General features: G+C 43.0%; 1 protein-coding gene across 1 annotated transcript in view; it reads right to left on the reverse strand.

Moving 5' to 3' along the window:
* Positions 1–19,224, reverse strand: part of LOC126198489 (protein kibra) — a 222,641-nt gene that overhangs the window by 109,551 nt on the left and 93,866 nt on the right. Inside the window, exon 2 of the mRNA XM_049934862.1 lies at positions 2,564–2,673. Within this exon, the coding sequence (XP_049790819.1) occupies positions 2,564–2,673 (110 nt within the window). The remainder of the gene's footprint in view (positions 1–2,563; positions 2,674–19,224) is intronic.

Genomic DNA, 19,224 nt, shown 5'->3' on the forward strand with positions numbered 1-19,224 from the left:
GAGTGGACCCAATATTGAACCCTGTGGGACACTGATTGTGATTTAGATACAGTCACTAACATTTTCTACCTTCTGAACATTGTTTAAATTTTTCTTTGTTAAATACGATTTTATCCATTTGTGCGTAAAGCCACCACTTCCATAAATAACAATATATATTAAATGTGTTCTATTTCGGAAACCATACGGTAAAGGGCATACGTCCATAAGAAATTTTGCCTCAAATGAGCGTTTCTCTTATATCTCTGAATACTGACCATTCCTCCTGAGACACTCTGTACAACTACGTGGTCTGACCTGCTCGTAAAATGTAACACGCATTGCGCTAGCTTTTGAAAAAGGGAAGTGGACACCACAGATAGAATACGCGCGGCGGATTAATGAACATGGGCTGGTAAACTAGCCAGACTTAGTATGGTTTTTCGACACAAATACTGAGTTGGTCCTCCTACTTCCGCCTCAGATAATATGATACAAAAACAGTTTCAATACGATAAACGAGTAAAAAAAGTTTATATGATACGCAGACAGACTGCGCACAAGGCTTCCCTCTCCTACATTTCCCTGACGAGTGTGGCGTCAGAATGTGCATCTAACAAACGCTAAGGGAAAGAAAGCACAAAAGCAAGTCATCCCCCCCGTCGGAGGTTCGAGTCCTCTCTCGGGCAAGGGTGTGTATGTCATCCTTAGCGTAATTTAGTTTAAGTTAGATTAAGTAGTTTGTAAGCCTAGGGGCCGATGACCTCAGCAGTTTGGTCCCATAGGAACTTACCACGCCGGCCGGAGTGGCCGTGCGGTTCTAGGCGCTATAGTCTGGAGCCGAGCGTCCCCTACGGTCGCAGGTTCGAATCCTGCCTCGGGCATGGATGTGTGTGATGTCCTTAGGTTAGTTAGGTTTAATTACTTCTAAGTTCTAGGCGACTGATGACCTCAGAAGTTAAGTCGCATAGTGCTCAGAGCCATTTGAACCATTTTTTGAACTTACCACAAATTTCCAAATTCTACCAACAACCAGAATCAGGGCAGTCTAGACAGGCCACAAAGTCGACTGACCGAGACACGAAATAGTGTCTCAGTAATGGCCGTGATAATGTTCAGTCCCTACCAGTGAAACTGTTTAATGCAAAAGGCTTTAAAAAACACCCATTATACTCCATGAAAAAATAGTGACAGAACAATGATACCTAGCTTGTGCCTCAATATTGAGACGGTTGCAACAACTTTTAAAGGAGCACAGCGTCTTCGGGCAGCCTGGCCCGAGCCGACTAACATACTCGAAGGGTAACTTTCACTTCTGCTGGCATGACTCCTGGCAGCGATGCCTTCCAATTCATCTATTGCAATTTTCAGCATTCGTACAACAATTCAAACAGCAGTTTCTGTTTCTTTTTTTATTTTTTAAGAAGTCTCGCAGCATTCTTTAACAGTCCACCGAGAACACTGCACATCAACAGAGAGTCAAGGAAAAGTCTAACCCCAAAACGGACCTAGTAGGCTCAGGCCACAACTTTCAGCACGCACGGTATATCTTCCCTCCGCTATCAACCTCAAAACGTAAAAACCTTTGCCCTAATGGCAATCCGAAAGAGATAATTCCTCCTCCGAATCTTTGTCTCAACAGGTTCAGAAATTGGGTTTCGTTTGTGTGCTTACTGACGAGCTGTAAGAGACTTTCCCACGAGTGGTACGTTTTGCTGTACCAGAAGGAGATAAGCGGTCTTATTTTTGGAGAAGGCTTCTAATAACAATCCGACAATAAGCTCAGAGCAGGGTATGGGACGAAGAATATAGCAAACTTTTCCGGATGGCCATAGGTCGCAAATACAGCACGCTGGCGCTATGGCCGTAAACGATAGTTAATCAGCGACGAATTCGCGGAAGAGTGTGCATTTGAACTACCAGGGAAAAGCTAATACTTGCTATGTAAAAGACTACAGTTACTAGTTAACTAAGCTGAGGATGAAGCCAAAGCTACACAACCTTCCATTTCCTATCCTTAGCTGGTTATATCAGATGTAAATTTGCTATGATGTCTAGTGAATACAATTTGACTATTAAATCAACTACGCAAAGCCATTCATTTGTTAAGAGAATAAGGGCAAAATTATTAATAATTAAATCTACAGAAGGCATGCTTTAATTGTCGATAATGTACAGAGAGTATGTGCGAACTTTTATTCCTATTTACAACACATAGTTATTGGAAAATTTTTCTTATTAACACTTAGTTCTTTCTGCAACCTTTGTGTAGCAGATAGAAATGCAGTATGTTTCACATGAAAAACTTAACCCCTGCTTAAGGAGTCTCTACTCCAAACATCCTTAAAAAAGAATACGGGCTGTTCCGTTCGAGCAGACAATAATATAAAACTCAGATAGAGCCACAAGTAGTTTTTTGGGATACTGTTTTTATAAATGAAGCTACACATAAGAATCTGTTATAGATACCTTTCTGTTTTTCAAAAATTATTTCCTCACATCTGTATACATACGTTTATTTTAGGATGAAGACAAAAAATTTATGACAACAGATAGTAAAATAACAAAAAATGTTTATACTTACGATTAACATGGTTGATATAATATGATCCTATCTGTGGATCATACGCCTCCTCCCAGCCAAGAGGTAGTTCGTTCCCGATGCAGTCCGCGAAAGTCTGTGGCTTCGTATACCTGCAAGTCAAACAAAACAAATTACGGTATACACATTTTGACTGTGCAAAGCTTTATAAAGATATCTAAAAATAACAGAAGCACGTAAAAATGAATTTTAGCGCACATTCTGAAACTGTTTGCGACCATGGGCATTACTAGACGATAGTACAAACATGAGTGAAATGAAGCTTCCCCCTGATGAAAGTTCTGATGCAACAGTATTTTTTCTTGTGATGCAAACAAGTTATCTTCTGCATCTGAGCCACTGTCCTAGAAGAGGTTAGGTCACTGGTGTCGCAAATTCTCGGTCTCTGGCATGTTGTTATTTTACTCACATTTACTTAAAAACAAACAGACAGAAACAGTCTCTGTTTCCCCGTTCCACAGGCAAGGGCATTATTTCTTAAAATGTCAAAAGGCGATGCATGTCACATGGGGACCACGCATTTGATGAGAAGCCCGAAAAACGACGCAAGGAACTGAAATGCATCAGTTTTCCATACGCGCAGAGGAGGAAATGAAAGAAAGCACTCATCCCGCAATTTAGGAAAAATTAAATAGGGTCATAAGCAAAATATAATAACAAACTGAGTCCAAACAAGTTTATTTTATCCTTTTTGGCAGACGATCACAAGTGTGCATAAAATGTAAAGTTGTCACTGTTGATGCACGAAACATACACTGTAGAAAATAAGAACTTTTTAACTTTAATTGCAAAAAGACGTGTAAACTCGACTGTAGGTGTGGGCTAACGTCCCACACTTTAGGAGGCGAAGTAAGATCACGTCTCTCGTTAGACGAAAATGCCCACATTCCTGAATCAGAGAACACAGCGATAAAGTTACTGCCTTATCTCCGACATTCCAGAGATAACTCTTAGCTGGCGAGAGCTTCCTACATTCTCAACAACACGTACAGTCTGTGTGCGTGACACATACAGATGAGAGACAACACACGAAACTACTAACGAAGGACGACTCACACTATGCTATCAGAAATAGTTTCACTAATCTATGTGTGACATTACGTCAAGTGCTAAACGCGCTGGCTGAGAAAACGAACAGCGGAACTCCGTGGTATAGGTTGCTACCGAGAACTACAGAAAAGTCTATGAACACGAATAGCTTTGATTTGTTTTGCTTCGGTTATAATAACCACACAATTTCTTTCTTTCTCTTCCCCTTCTTATTGTAGAAAATTCGCTGCGGGAGATATAATCGACATAAAAGTAGTAGAGAACGGCACTCCTAGTATTATAGGGTTCTTTTTTTCTTTTTCTTTTTTTTTAAAAGGTAGGTTATACAACGTTTGCAATTCTTGGTAATGTGATAACTGTACAACCGCCACCTACAATTAAGATACTGAAACAAAGCAGACTCCAAATGTTGTAAAATAAGTGTATTTTCGGGTAATTCGGTTGAGGATTGGGCTAAAGCGGAATATAAGCAAATCGGCGCCACCACTGTCTGTCAAAAGTACGAGTGATTCAGCCACGGGCAACGTGACGATTTGAGGCCATTTTTTTGTGCTTGGATTGTAAGCAGAGATCTCTGACTAAACCTATGTCGGACTACAGAGTGTCGGCCAAAGATCATCGTACGACAAAATGTTGTCCATGTAATGACACTAAAATGCAAAATAAAACACTTCCAGTTCTGCACACTGACAAGCAGACAACTTATTCTACTTTATTTTCACTTACGGCTTTATTTATATACTGATATGCCAAAAATGTATGACCACCGGCTTAATAGCAAGGTGGGCAGCCTTCGGATCTAATAAAGCAGCGATTGTGGACAGCATGGATTAGACAACCCTTTGTAAGGTTTCCGGAGATATCTGGCACCAGAGGTCTACACAATTCCGGTACAATACGGGTCCGTGGTTCGTGGACGCTGAGAGGGTGCCCAACAGAAGTGTTCCATCGGGCTCAGACCAAGTGAATTTGGTGGCCAAGACATTAACGTGACTTCACTATCAGGCTCCTCAAGCACTGTTTCGAGCTGTCATTTAACTGGATGACGGCGTATCCGTACACGATCATTGGCCTGGAGTAACAAGAAACGAGTTTCATCCGGTCACGCGACGCGTTACCCTTGATCCACGGTCCAGTCTCGATGATCCCGTGTCCACTGCAGTCGCAACTGACTGTATGTTGGGTCAACATGGGAAAACGCAGGGGTCGTCTGCTCCGTAGCCTCATGGTAAACAATTTATGCTAAACCGTGTGCTAAGGAACAATTGTGTCTCCGCTGTCACTGTACTCTGTCGTCACATCCTACCCTGCTCTACAGAGCGGGAAAGCCTCCGAATTTCATGTTCTGTGATGAGGCGTGGATATCCAACTCCTTGTCGCCTTCTCGTGGATTCGCCGTCCTTCAACCACTTTCCACAAACAGTCCCGACAGCAGCACGCGAACAGCTTCGCCGGTTCCGAGATGCTCGTTCCCAGGCTCCGGGCCGTAACGTCCTGCCCTCTGTTAAGGTCGCTTGCATCAGTGACTTACCCCACTTGCGCCCCTCGTTGTCGCTAAAATAATTTCCCCTTCATGTCTGCTGCGCTTACTGTCTTTCATTATCGCGTCATGTACCCGCAACGACACGAGCCGGCATCCCATCTCGCGGTGGGCAGTGCCCATAATGTTCTTTCTGTCTTATCAGTGTGGCGCGAAACGACATCAAGAGATACAGTACAGATCGACAGAGGCTGTATTACCCGAATCTTTAAGTACGTGTGATTCTTAAAATGAGGAGTCTCAAACACTGTAGAAGCAAGCCTCTTCAGCGAAGTTCACACCGTTAACTCAAACACGCCACTGCTGATGATAAAACACTACGAAGAGACTGCGGAAGTAGTTCTTAGTCATTCATTTAAGGACACCACCCTCCCGATCGAAAGCGAAATATATCCTTTCATACTTTGTATCTAAAATAATGAATTGCCTCCGAGCACATACAGTATGTTGCTATTCAGAATCACAGAGAAACTTACTGCAAATGTGACAGGGTATGTCTCTCAATAGGATATTAAATGCCAAGTTATCAGGATTTTTTTCAGGCAGTTGTGTACAACAAATTTAATCATAATTTGTATTGCCATTTACGGGAACAAAATGCAAAAAGATTAGCTTATATGAAGGAAGAAATTATTCTGGTTGTATGGGCGTCATCTTATGAAGCAATTTAATACTGTGCTCCCACGACGCTTCCCCGTTCCAAGTACTATTTATTTATTCTCGTATAAGAAACATACATATTATACACAGTTATAACTATATTACTTTTGCCCAGAGTTGGCCACCTCCATTCCACATTCTGTTCCTTGATAAGTTCATCATCCGTGCAGGAGGTTGAACACAGCCGGTATTGAAGCATAAGATGAACAGTCTGCCAACTCCAGATTTCACTCCATTGCTGAACTTCCAAGTCGTACATTTCTCATCATAGCCAGCAGTTATAATATTTCTGATACTCTTTTCCTGCCAGGGGGAAGGTAGGCTGTAGCCCTCCATAGTTTATCTCTTTCCTCGTTCGCGGCTATATCTCTTCCCACAGGGGGTGGCACTATTCCTGCGAAGTGGTAAAGCCATTTGACTGGAGTGTTTCAACAACAGCGAGTAATAAATCCCTAATGACGTAATGCCTGTTTGCGCTCATCTCGGGATCTTCGGCCGACGTTTAGTGGCTTTTTCCGACGTTCAGCCACGGGGGAGAGTGACTAGCGTTGTCACAGATTAATTATTCATTATCAACAAAATGACAGAAAAAACATTAAACTAACGCCAATGATCGCGAGAGGAGTCCTAAATTTTTTACCTGAATCACTTGCAGACTGATCAAAACTTTTTTCACCGTGGCTGTTATGAATATCAGTTGAAACTACAAATTACAGTCAATAGTCACAGTTATTTCATGTGCACTTTGCGCTCTGGAGGGTTAAACCTCCATCGTCAGGTGGGTTTATGTCTATTAATGAGACATGCATATATTGTATGAACTATTTTTGGGTAACCTGCGGCATTGTGTGATAGCAGAAAAAAACAAAAGACTGTATTTCCATGAGTGAACAGTAAAATAAATGCGAACATATTTCAGTGGTCAAGGCCTCTGAATTCGAAGAAGAAGGTCATCATGACCTCACGTCGTGACACCTTTTCGAGCCCTAGGGCAATCGTCAAAGCCGACATTGGAGGAATCCACATCTCCCCCGCCAAGGAAATCCAAAGCTGTTCACACAAGCTCCGGTAAGGTCACGACTACTTCTTCTTCGACTGTAGAGGCCCTCTGCTCGTCGACTTCCACGAACATGAAAGCACAATCAATGTGCAGCGCCATGAAGACACTTTGTAGAAACTGCGACGCACCGTAAAATAAAAACGACGCCCATCCCACACTTCAGTGAGTTGGTTGGGAAACACTGCAACCTCCTCTGCACAGCCCGAACCGTTCACCGTGTGATTTTCACATCTTTGTCGACTTAACCAAAAGACGTGCATAGACGTCAGTTTCATTCAGACGAGGGAGCGCAAGAGTGCGCGCGGTAGTGGATCCGTCACCAGCCGACCGCGTTCCACGAAGAGGAATTGACGGTACCGTGTTCCAGTGGAATAAATGTCTTAAAGCGTATTTTTTTTAATGGAACCATTCCATGGTCCCGTAGTGGCGAGTGCTCGGTTTTCATTTGATTGCCCCTCATAAAACAGTGTTTTGTTTTTCGTTTTCTGCTATCAGACAGTGTTACAGATTTACCAAAAGTTGTACATACAATAGATACATGCCTTACTAATTGACATAAACCCCCCCACATGACGGATGTTTAAGCCTTTTATACGTGTACTGGACATAAAATAACTTGCGACTGGTTACAGTAATCTGCCATTTCAATTGATGATAATTTTTTTTGCCAAGCTGCCTTACAGTGTGGGAAGCAGACGACAGGAATCTGCAGGCACGCAGACGTCGTACGTTCAGAGCCGGGAGTTGCCCATCCAGGTAGTGTTGAGATCACAGAATGCCGAGTAGCTGGCAGGTAATTTAAAGAGCGTGCACGGCCGGCGGGTAGCGGAAGCTCGCGACACGACCAGTATAGTACGGCCCAGCTCCGCCCGGCGCATTACCGCGGCCAGTTGTTCAGCCGCCTGTGAAGGTCAGCGTGGGAGTCGCCGCTGCCGAGGACACAGTTTCGAAACCCTACGGCAGCCCCCATTCTTTGCCGGCACAACTCGCCTTAGGCGCCTTGCGAATCGTTCGGATTTCTCCGCCTGGCCTCGGAATCCTAACGCCCAGTGAAGCGAGCCATTGTTTTTGACAATGCCTCTACCGGAGAAATCCTCGGAAAACTGTCAGCTTGACCAATCGAGAATCCAAATTAGCTGGTACACAAGTGGATGTATCGGTGAATTTCACTCTGATCAGAAAATCGTTGTAAGTTGTGAATGGTTTGTAGGTAGTAACCCCTTTATGCTCACACGGAAAGATTTACTTACGACGCCACGTTTCCTCGTACGTGTAGATGACCGCAAACCTCGAGTTTGCGCACCGGAGAGTTAACCAAATAGATTCTACCCGATCCAACTGTTTCACGCTTCGTTTATAACCACATTCACCAACTTTAAGATGTCACCGTGACAGTTGGCGCAATGATCATGGCACTGGGCTCACGTTCCTTAGCAGCAGATTTTAAAGTCCTCGTCCGCCTTTCTAGATTAGAGCTTTCCGTGGTTTTCTAGAATCTCTAAGGCGAATGCCGGTATACTTAGAATAACAATGCGGCATATATCCTTCCCCATCCTTGTTCAGTATAAAATTTGGCTCCGTTTCTAATGTACTCTACACTGATAAGATGTTAACACTCACTTTTCTACGTTTTGGTACGATGAAAAAGATCACAGCATCTTTCGTTAAACTGTGCGTTATGCAGTGTCATTATTATAGTGAGACTAATATTTATGCCAAAATCTGCACCAAACAAACGGAGACTTGAAACAATGAGGGAGCGATTAAAATCTATTAGACACTTACAGCAGCCCATCACAGATGACGAATATGAAATTCTCAGTACTATTTTCGCCTGTAAAAGAACAATGAAAACACCAAACGCTCCTCATTATGATAGGTCCCATATCTATAAAGAGATTTATACAAAACATTGCTGTCGAAGTTTGCAGATGAAAACATATAAAGATTCCTGTTCAGAACGGAATATACGACGACCAACATACAAAGTTCAACAGCAACTCATGCTTCTGTAACAGATACTGTGTATGGTGCTTACAAAATCTCTAGCAGTCGGAGTATGGCGAACATCTTTTGAGGAACCGCTGAAGTTTCCATCGATTTGATTAGTATGATTCCGAAAGTGCAGATAATGAAGAGAAATTTGAAATTTGAAACTTCCGCTCCTAAATGTACCTTTCAGTCATAATATGTACTTGCATCACCCCGTTTCCATCGCCATTCCAGCTCTCGACTCAGGAATTGATCTAAATCGCTAAAAACAAATTGGGTTTGAAAGGCTGGTGGAACACCTGCAACGTTTTGCATCGTAGGCATCACCGTAAGTCTGTCTAGCAGCGAACGGTTCCAAATGACAGAAAGAGACCATGAGTTAATCAAGTGCTATGAGTATGAATGAAATTATAGTCCTGTAAAAAGCATACGCCACTCAGCTCTGGGACGTATTGTAGGTCAATATAACGCCATTTCTTCGAAATGAAAAGTTTCTCTCCGGAAACCAGCACTAATCTGAATAGACTAAGTGCTGAAAATATAAATAAGGTTACTGTTTATCATTTCGACCTGAATTCCATTAGAGACTGCGGCCAGACTACTTACTATCGGGCTACGACCGAGAAGGAAATGGGTCGTAGCCTGGCATTTTCCTGAAACGATTTATGAAAATCGAAATCAAGACGCGCAAATGGGATTTGAACCTCGCTATCGCCGATACGTGGATGCACTCAATCTCATGAGCCAGATAGCTAGCTGGATGATAATTAGCGGCTGCAAAGGTTGGAAACCTGACAACGTTGGTAGAGCGAAGTGTTAATCGTAAGCCCCTCCACACTGCAGCCAATGTCGCCTTTGGCAGAGGATGATTCGGTGGATATCTTCAGCATCTGATCACGGAGCTAAGTTTTATTCCCGATAGTAGTCCATTCCCATACCTATATCTCTGTGTACAGCAATATCGAAACAAATGGTTTGAACTAAAAATAGCAGTAAATACTTTATAACTGTAGAAAGATTTCTTGTTAGAAGTGAAATGCGATTAATATAGAGACTACGAAAGCAAGCACAGCGCATATTACCGAGCGACGTGGCACAGCGGTTGGCACACTGGACTCGCGTTCGGGAGGACGACGGTTCGAAACCGCGTCCGGCAATTCTGATTTAGGTTTTCCGTGATTTCCGTAAATCGCTTCAAGTAAACGCCAGGATAGTTCCCTTGTAAGGGCACGGCCGATTTCCTTCCCCATCCGTCCCTAATCCGATGGGACAAATGACCTCACGGTTTGCTCGCCTCCCCCAAATCAACCAACAACCAACTAACCAACCAACCAACACCGCATATTCCGCTACGCTACCCAGTATTTCCGTGGCAATGAAAGTGGGACTAAGCGGTGTTGCCTGAAGATGATAATGCAATATATACACTGGTGTGCAAAACTTTAGGACGAAAATGACTTTCGCATTATGTGTCTCCGCCAAGTAACATAGCTCAATGAAAATTGGACCGTGCTTAGAAAGAACTGCTACAGTATAATACAGAAGGTAACTAAAAGAAATACACAATGAGACGAATAGAGATGACACTTTAATTCAAAGACAGTTATTACACTGAAATCACCGCTATTCACGACGTTCCCATGAACACTAGAACCATACGAAATGGTTCTTAACAGGGCCCGCGATCACCACGGACAGCAGTGCGTACTCTGCAGCGTGCTACCGTGCTGACCACAAGGTTGGTAAAGGAGTTCTTGTGGTGGGGTGCTGGATTCTTCCACCAGCGCGGTTCACAACTGCTTTTACAAGGCCCATTACACGTTTCAAAAATCTATCGAACTTCACGTATTTCTCAAATTACTTGGCAGTGTACGACTATGTTCGACGTGTTAGTCAACATCAACAGTTCTCGTAGTGACTGACCGAAATTTCGAATGACGTAGTTTTAAACCGTTTACACATGCGTTTGTCAAACAACAGCCAGCAACTTGCCGGTCTATTTTGTATAAGTCTGAGGTATCTAGAAAATGGAGACATTTCAAAGATTTATAGTCTGTACATTCTGCAACGTTCCTCGTACATTGCCCACGTTGTTTTTGAGTAATCAGTCTTCTGACTGGTTTGATGTGACCTGCGACAAATTCCTCTTCTCGCCAACCTTCTCACCTCAGAATAGCACTTGCAACTTATATCCGCAATTATTTCCAACCTCTGTCTTCCTCTAGAGTTTAACCTCCCTGGGTGGATGACGTAACTAACGAGGAGGTACTGAATAGATCTGGGGAGAAAAGAAATTTGTGTCACAACCTGACTAGAATAAGGGATCGGTTGGTAGGACACATTCTGAGACATCAAAGGATCACCAATTTATTACTGGAGTGAAGCATGGGGGTAAAAATCGTAGAGGGAAACCAAGATATGAATACAGTAAGCAGATTCCGAAGGATATAGGTTGTAGTAGTTACTCGGAGATGAAAGGGCTTGCACAGGACAGAGTAGCATGGAGAGCGGCAATCAAAACAGTCTTCGGACTGAAGACCACAACACAGCTCCCTCTGGTAGCATGGAAGTTATTTCCTGATGTCTTTACACATGTCCTATCATTATTTGTCTTCTTCTTGTCAGTGTTTTCATAAATTCCTTTCCTCGTTGAATCTGTGCAGAACCTCTTCATTCCTTACCTTACCAGTGCATTCAATTTTCAGTGCTCTGCTGTAACAGCACGTCCCAAATACTTCGATTCTCTTCAGTTCCGGTTCTCCCACAGTCCATGTTCCAGTATCGTACAGACGTACATTTTGAGAAATTTCTTTGTCAAATTAGGACCTATGTTTGATACTAGTACTTGAAACTAGTAGACTTCTCTTGGCCAGGAATGCCATTTTTGCCACTGCTAGTCTCCTTTTTATTTTATTTTTTTTTGCTTAGGTAGCAGAATTCCTCAACTTCATCTATTTCGTGATCACTATTTTTGATCTTAAGGTTCTCGCTGTTTTCATTTCTACTACTTATCATTACTTTCGTCTATCTTCTGTTTAGTCTCATTCATTCCATATTCTGCACTTATCAGTCCATATTCGACACTGATTAGACTGCTTATTCCATTCAGTACACCCTCTTATTCTTCTTCACTTCCGATCAGGATAGCAATGTGATCCTCAAATTTTATCATTGATATTTTTTCACTTTGAAATTTAACCCAACTCTTGGACCTTTCTTTTATTTCCGTCATTACTTCTTCGGTGTATATATTGAAGATCCCTGTTTTACACCCTTTTCAATCCGAGCACTTCGTTCTTTTCTTTCACTGGTATCATTCCGTCTTGGTTCTTGTACACATTGTATATCAACCGCCTTTCCCTACAGCTTACCGCTACTTTTCTTACAATTTCGAATATCTTGCGCCTATTTACGTTGTCGAACACTTTTTCTAGGTCGACAAATCCTACGAACGTGTCTTGATTTTTCTTCGGTCTTGCTTCTATTATCAACCGCAACGTCAGAACTGCAGTCTGATGTCTTTACCTTTCTTAAAGCCAAACTAATCGTCGTCTGGCGTCAAAATAATTCGCGACACAATACGCACAGCGTGATAGCTGCTTCAACAGTGAGGTTAAATTTGACAAACTTATCTGGTAGATCTGTGTGTTTGTTTGACAAACTAAACAGCGAATTTGAAAAACAAGTGTACTCGTTTCCATGGGTCCTTGCGCGACTCCATAGCTGATTGTTTCCGGAGGAGTGTCAGACAGTAATTTGAAATGAAATTGCTCAAAATATTCCTTTCCTTTAACGAAGAGTTCAACTCCCTATAGAGTCTATCACGATTCCCCCCCCAGTTTTCAGAACTCCGCGAAAGTTACCAGACTTTTACAGTGAATTCCATTTGCCGGTTATCCAGTTTGTCAAATACGTCGCCACACTTTTACGAGTAGTACGGATGACGCGTAGTACGGCCGCAGAGGCGCGCGCCGCGGCTGCCGCGAGGCGAGGTGTCGGCGCTGGCCGCGCTCCCCAGAAGCCGGTGCCATTACTTAGCCGGGCGGCGCTACGTGGCGCGCACTGCTGCGAGCGGAGCGCGCGCATTCCAGCGAGGCGGAAGAAACGCGGGCCGGCCAGCGGCTGTGGCGGCAGCCGCATTCCTCGCTCGTGGGAGAGGCTCACGTAAACACGCCGCACCTGCCGGAGCACGGCGTGCGCAACTGCGCTGCCACATGCCGCGTAGCTCGTGGAATCCCCGCTTTCCGATGACAACTATTACTTATCGGTAAACTCCCTATTACTAGTAAGAAATTACAGAATCTAGGCGCTCGCTTGCCAACATATAAGATGCAATCTGTAGCAACAGGAATCGAAATCGCGCAAAGTGCGTCAGTCTATAACGTTCTCTTGTAGCAACTGTACTCTTGTCCAAAGCTAAGAAATATTGCAAACGTAAAGTACCATGTGTTGTGCAGATGGCTCAAGCGTCCACAGCAGTACCGCAGAGAGTACCACTACACAGGTACATCACGCTCCAGGCGCCTTCTGAGTCCCGCGTTAGTGCTCGCTAATCGGGTCAAGGACTGTTGATAAAATATCTATATTTTTCCAAATACTATCGATATATACCGGCGAAATTTCCCACGTCCAGTCTTTCTCTTTAACTCAGTAGAACGAAAAACCAGCCCAAGTTGCACATATTTACTTTTCATTCATTCGATGACTAGTTTCGGGCCAAGACCCATTTCCAAATCATCATAACAGAGCCAAAAATGGCATTCCCGAAGATGTCGGAAATGTGCAATGAACATTTACAGTGCATACCGATCATTTACAGTGACTGTGTGAAGCAAATGTAGGTGGCACAAAGAAGAAGTCCGATTGCACTGGGGGTGTGTGGGTGTGAATGAAATAACAAGATTTCCGATGTGAGGAAACAGCACACCAGTTGCGTAAAAAAGAAGAAAGAAACAATTTTAACGCAACTATTTCTTCACATCAGCATTCTTCAAAAGCAGTTGCTAAAAATGATGAATAAAAATCTAAATGACAAGAATAGTTCTTGCAGTGGACGGAGATGTGTGAGGGGAAATGCTGACGTAATCGGCGCTACCGACAGGACCTGAAACGTTTAACTTCACTATGCAATTTTGACACTAAGCTTCGCTGGCGTTTGCAGAAATGAAAAAAAAGAGAGAAGACGACATGATGTGTTCCGGACCAACCCGGTATGTGACGAAACCGAATGACGGACCCACCGAACACTTCTTATTGTGCCACTTACATGCTGCTACAGCCGGCCGCGGTGGTCTAGCGGTTCTAGGCGCTCAGTCAGGAACCGCGCGACTTCTACGGTCGCAGGTTCGAATCCTGCCTCGGGCATGGATGTGTGTGATGTCCTTAGGTTAGTTAGGTTTAAGTAGTTCTAAGTTCTAGGGGACTTATGACCACAGATGTTGAGTCCCATAGTGCTCAGAGCCATTTGAACCATTTGAACCATGCTGCTACGATTGTTGGCAAAGTGGTTCCCACCAAGCGCGAACGTGCATAGTTTTCCTTTCATTTCTTGCTCCAAGAGGGATAAGCAGGCTGCTAGCTTGTTGATGTACAGAATATCTAACAATAAATCAGTACATAAACATACAGCTCTAAAACCAGCAGTATATTTACAATATGCAGCCAATAATTTCGTAGGCCGTCATATCGATACGTTTCCGATATATCGACAGGCGGTAATGACATTCCTTTAAATATCGATGTATCGGGTACCCGATATTTTTAAAAATATCATCCGTCCTAATAGGGACTACCTCCTGCTTCCGCCGCTATGTCTACCAGCAAGTCAAATTCATCTGTCGATAGCTGCCAACCGCCAGCGAGAGCACTGTCAACAGTGGTCTACTTTGCTTCCGCCTAATACTGACGGGGATGTAGATCCTTCCACCAAGAGACACACTCATATTTCCTGCAGCTCAGTCGTTCTTACAGTCACAGCATTTCCTGCGATTAGGCTACAAAGCACAGATCCGCTAGTTCCATTCAGAAGACAACAGTTCCCACTTAGCACTCATTATTTGCGCAGTAATAGGAACAGTCCGCTAGAAATGTCTTCACATGTACCTTCAGTCATAGTGACAATATCATAGACTGCCAAGAGAGAGCAATGTTACGGAAATTTCATTCCATTTCATGCCACGCGTGGAACTGTTAACCGCGTTAAGTACACATTCCGCCACTTGGACTTCGACGGAAAGGAGATCTACTCCGTGAGTTTCAACGCATACAGGGCAACCCGCAACTCCCTATCATTCAAGATGCGGGTATCCTAGAAAGAAACCGGCTGCGATCACGAAAACCATCCATAAAAACAGCCACGCAACTGCACACATCTCACTTCGACCTAAAAGACTCATGGAACGAGACTGGACAGAGGCTTGCCCTCCTCCACATTGCCAGAACTTGCCCTGTCTTTCACCAATCGCTCAGAACATGGACAATGTTTAACAGAATACGCATCTGTCATGGCAGAAGCATGGACTCTCGTCACAAAGTTACAGAATTTCCTTTCACCATGGCAGTGAATAACACAATTGATTACATTAAAAATTTAGACGTCTGTAAATTATATGTGTTCTTGTCTGTATTATATACAATGTGTGCCGGCCGAAGTGGCCGCGCGGTTCTGGCGCTGCAGTCTGGAACCGCGAGACCGCTACGGTCGCAGGTTCGAATCCTGCCTCGGGCATGGCTGTGTGTGATGTCCTTAGGTTAGTTAGGTTTAAGTAGTTCTAAGTTCTAGGGGACTAATGACCTCAGCAGTTGAGTCCCATAGTGCTCAGAGCCATTTGAACCATACAATGTTGTGCTTAAAACCATATGATAAATAAATAAATAGTACAATTTTGTACCATAATTATTAATAAATGTTATAACCTTCTGATTGTGTTGCCACAGTTCTACAGTTCTGTTGTAGAGCCGCCATGTCAAGCAGGTGTAAGAGTAGAAAATAACTACTGTGCATACTGCCATCTTTCTAGTGAATTACAAGAGAAACACGTTTTCAGCTACTGTGGATGTTTTGACTGAACTGATATTAAACTTCTGTTATAACATTCCAACACCACAAATATGAAAGGGAGGTGTCATCCTTTCATAGTCCGCAGCTCGTGGTCGTGCGGTAGCGTTCTCGCTTCCCACGCCCGCGTTCCCGGGTTCGATTCTCGGAGGGGTCAGGGATTTTCTCTGCCTCGTGATGACTGGGTGTTGTGTGATGTCCTTAGGTTAGTTAGGTTTAAGTAGTTCTAAGTTCTAGGGGACTGATGACCATAGATGTTAAGTCCCATAGTGCTCAGAGCCATTTGATTTGAACCATCCTTTCATATGATGACGCAGAAACCAATTTGACGTGGTCCATAGCGCTGTGGTATAACAACAACGGGAACTCTCGATAGGGAGTAAAAGCAGTAATGGCAAGTGAATAAGAGCACAATTTCCTATTATTCAGAACAATACGAAATGTTAACCATATATAAACGGGATATGTTATGACACTTGTTACTGCTTCAATTTGTCTAGTACCAAACACATTAATAAGCGAGGTGGCACCTAATGAACAAAACATGTGGCTACAGATTACCATACGTAATACTGGAATAAATATGCAACTGAACTGGAGTTTCGCACGCAGACAGATGTGTCACACATCGTAACATTATTAGAAATGAAGGTAGTGTGACAGGGTCGCTGAAGACAACGTCTGAGGTCTATGCACGATGAGGCACCACCCCAGTTTTGTACGGATTGTGCGACAGTACCGCAGCGCAACGTTTTATGGGCGATGGATTGATCGAAGAGCTGCGGTAGCATGCCCCCTCGTTCACCGGACCTAAGACCGTTGGATATCTGCCTATGTGAGCATTTAAAGGCATTGGCTTATGCCTAACCCGTTGACAGTGTGCAAACGTCAGAGGATCGTGTGACCCATGTATGTGACACAATCCGAATGGAGCAAGGTATATATGAAAGAGTTCACTGCCAACAAGGACTGAAGGATGTTTGCATTGTCTACTTGCACGTAACAGCCAAATGGAACGAGAGGATACTTTGGGCCGTATCACGACAGACACTGGCTTCCGTATATATGATTATCGAAACTTTTCTTCTAAATTTGACCAATACTAACTACCTCCTGTAGGAATATGTGAAACATTTTCATACGCCCTGTATACTCGTATTACTGATTTATTATGTAGCCAAACATGGTATAATATGCGGGAATACGTTTATTAACTGTTAGCAACACAGTCTCTAAACATAAATCACTAAACACAACTTCGACCAAAAGTGCTATACTTCTCCTCAAAGCAGCATGTCGGCGTGCCTTGGTGGTTCACGGCAGGTTATTTAAAATCCGAGATGTGTGTTTGATGAACATTTTTCTCGTCTTTCTACTTGCGGAGCCGGTATTTTGTGTAAACGGCCGTAAATATTACAGTCACATAATAATGTAGCTAATATCTCATATACCCCGCATCGTTCGTGGATGACAAGTAGTTGTCAACAGTTCGTTGCTGTTGGCTGCCAGATATAACTAAATGATTCAGCAGCTCTTTTTCAGTCATTGTCGTGTCTCTGTGGGGGAAAACATATGACTCAAATATCCAATTGACGTGCCATCATACACACAATTCATTACTCAAGATTCGGTGCAGACGACTAGAAAAGAACAGTGACTCAGTCACATCGATATAAACAATGTTATTTGAATTATATTTGCTTGGAACGATGTAAAGCAAGGTTTTCGGGTTGCACAGGCTTGTACTTCGGAATAAATTTTGTCTCTTATAATCTTCGATTGATTCCACCGGTTTTCCCACTGGTGAAAGGTTGCTTTTTTTTATATATAATACCATTAATTTCAACTCGTTTGATATTATTTATTTCTGGTGTGCTCATTGCCTCTTTGGCTAGTCTGGTTACATGTCCATTGAGTATTATTCCTGGGAGGCCAACGTCGTTGTTTTTTAATTCAATTCTTGCCTCATATATCCTGTAAGTTTTTGAGGCGACTGGTTCACACTAGTCTACTGCAAAGGTTGAAGGGTACTTTTCGGTGAGACAGTTCCACCACACGTCACTGCTACTCGAATAGCAAATGCTTCTGCGTAGAAGACAGGCGGTACTTTAGGGAGTGATAATTTGGTTTTTTTAAAAAAAACTCTGCCTTCTGTAAAACAAAATTAACTTTTTTCCTATTCTTTACCCAAATTTGTTTCGACACCTACATGCCAACTATAATAGGTCTCGTTTCATTTCTGAGATGGCATTAATTGTAAAGATGGAACTGTATAGGCTGGCCTAAATTTATCAGTTTTGTGACTTGACTGCACTTCATCTACATCCTAGGTGAGTTCTTTTGTGGGCTGCAATTATACATGGTGTCTCAGGAGCAATGGCGATTAGCCGGGGATATGACAGAAACGCTAATTGAAAGCAGAAAAAGTCTTGTAAACATTGTCTCTAAAACGCAAGCGTTAAGACCAGTGAGCACTTGCTTGTCTTCGCTACTGTGAAACACATGTCTTCTACTTAACAAATGCTCTTAAGGTATGTATTTTAGAGCACATGCGAAGTAGAATTTTTTTCTTTTTTGTCCATATTACCTCCTACCAAAATATGGAAAACAAAGAGCTTGTAGTAGCAGAGATCTGTTCCATAGCATCAAAGATGAAATAGTGCTCATAACTGTCAAGGCATACATTATAGAGCCCATGTTTACAACATTTCTTTGCTTTCCATGATCGTACCCGTCATTTTCCTAAATATTGAGCATTCCTGCTGGGATACCCTGTATACGTTGTTTTCCGTACGTTTTTCTATTCACTCTCACCTGTTATCACAATTTTTCATCGACAAAAATGGGATTTACGAAAAAACTGGTGTCGCCTCACTCATCGAAAGTTGCTACGTTTATGTAGCCCCTCACTTGTTCCTCGTGCTGCGACAAAATCGTAACGTCTCTCCATGAGTGTGGCTACACAACTTTCTTTCTTAAATTACGTTTGTCTTATATCTCGTTTTAGGGTCCTGTACACCTTTCGGTAAAAATGAAATCCTTTAGGATCACGCTTTTGTCCGTTTGTCTGTGGGTCCGTCTGTTCGACGGTTAAAATTTTTTTTCTCAAGTACGGGTAGATGGCTGAAATTGAAATTTACGGCACTTTGGCGGTGTAAAAGATTTTAGCTTCTAATAAAAAAAGAAAAAGGTTCAAATGGCTCTGAGCACTATAGGACTCAACATCTGAGGTCATCAGTCCCCTAGAACTTTGAACTACGTAAACCTAACTAACCGAAGGCCAT

This window comes from Schistocerca nitens, chromosome 8 (genome assembly GCF_023898315.1).
Source record: "Schistocerca nitens isolate TAMUIC-IGC-003100 chromosome 8, iqSchNite1.1, whole genome shotgun sequence".
Classification (NCBI taxonomy): domain Eukaryota; kingdom Metazoa; phylum Arthropoda; class Insecta; order Orthoptera; family Acrididae; genus Schistocerca; species Schistocerca nitens.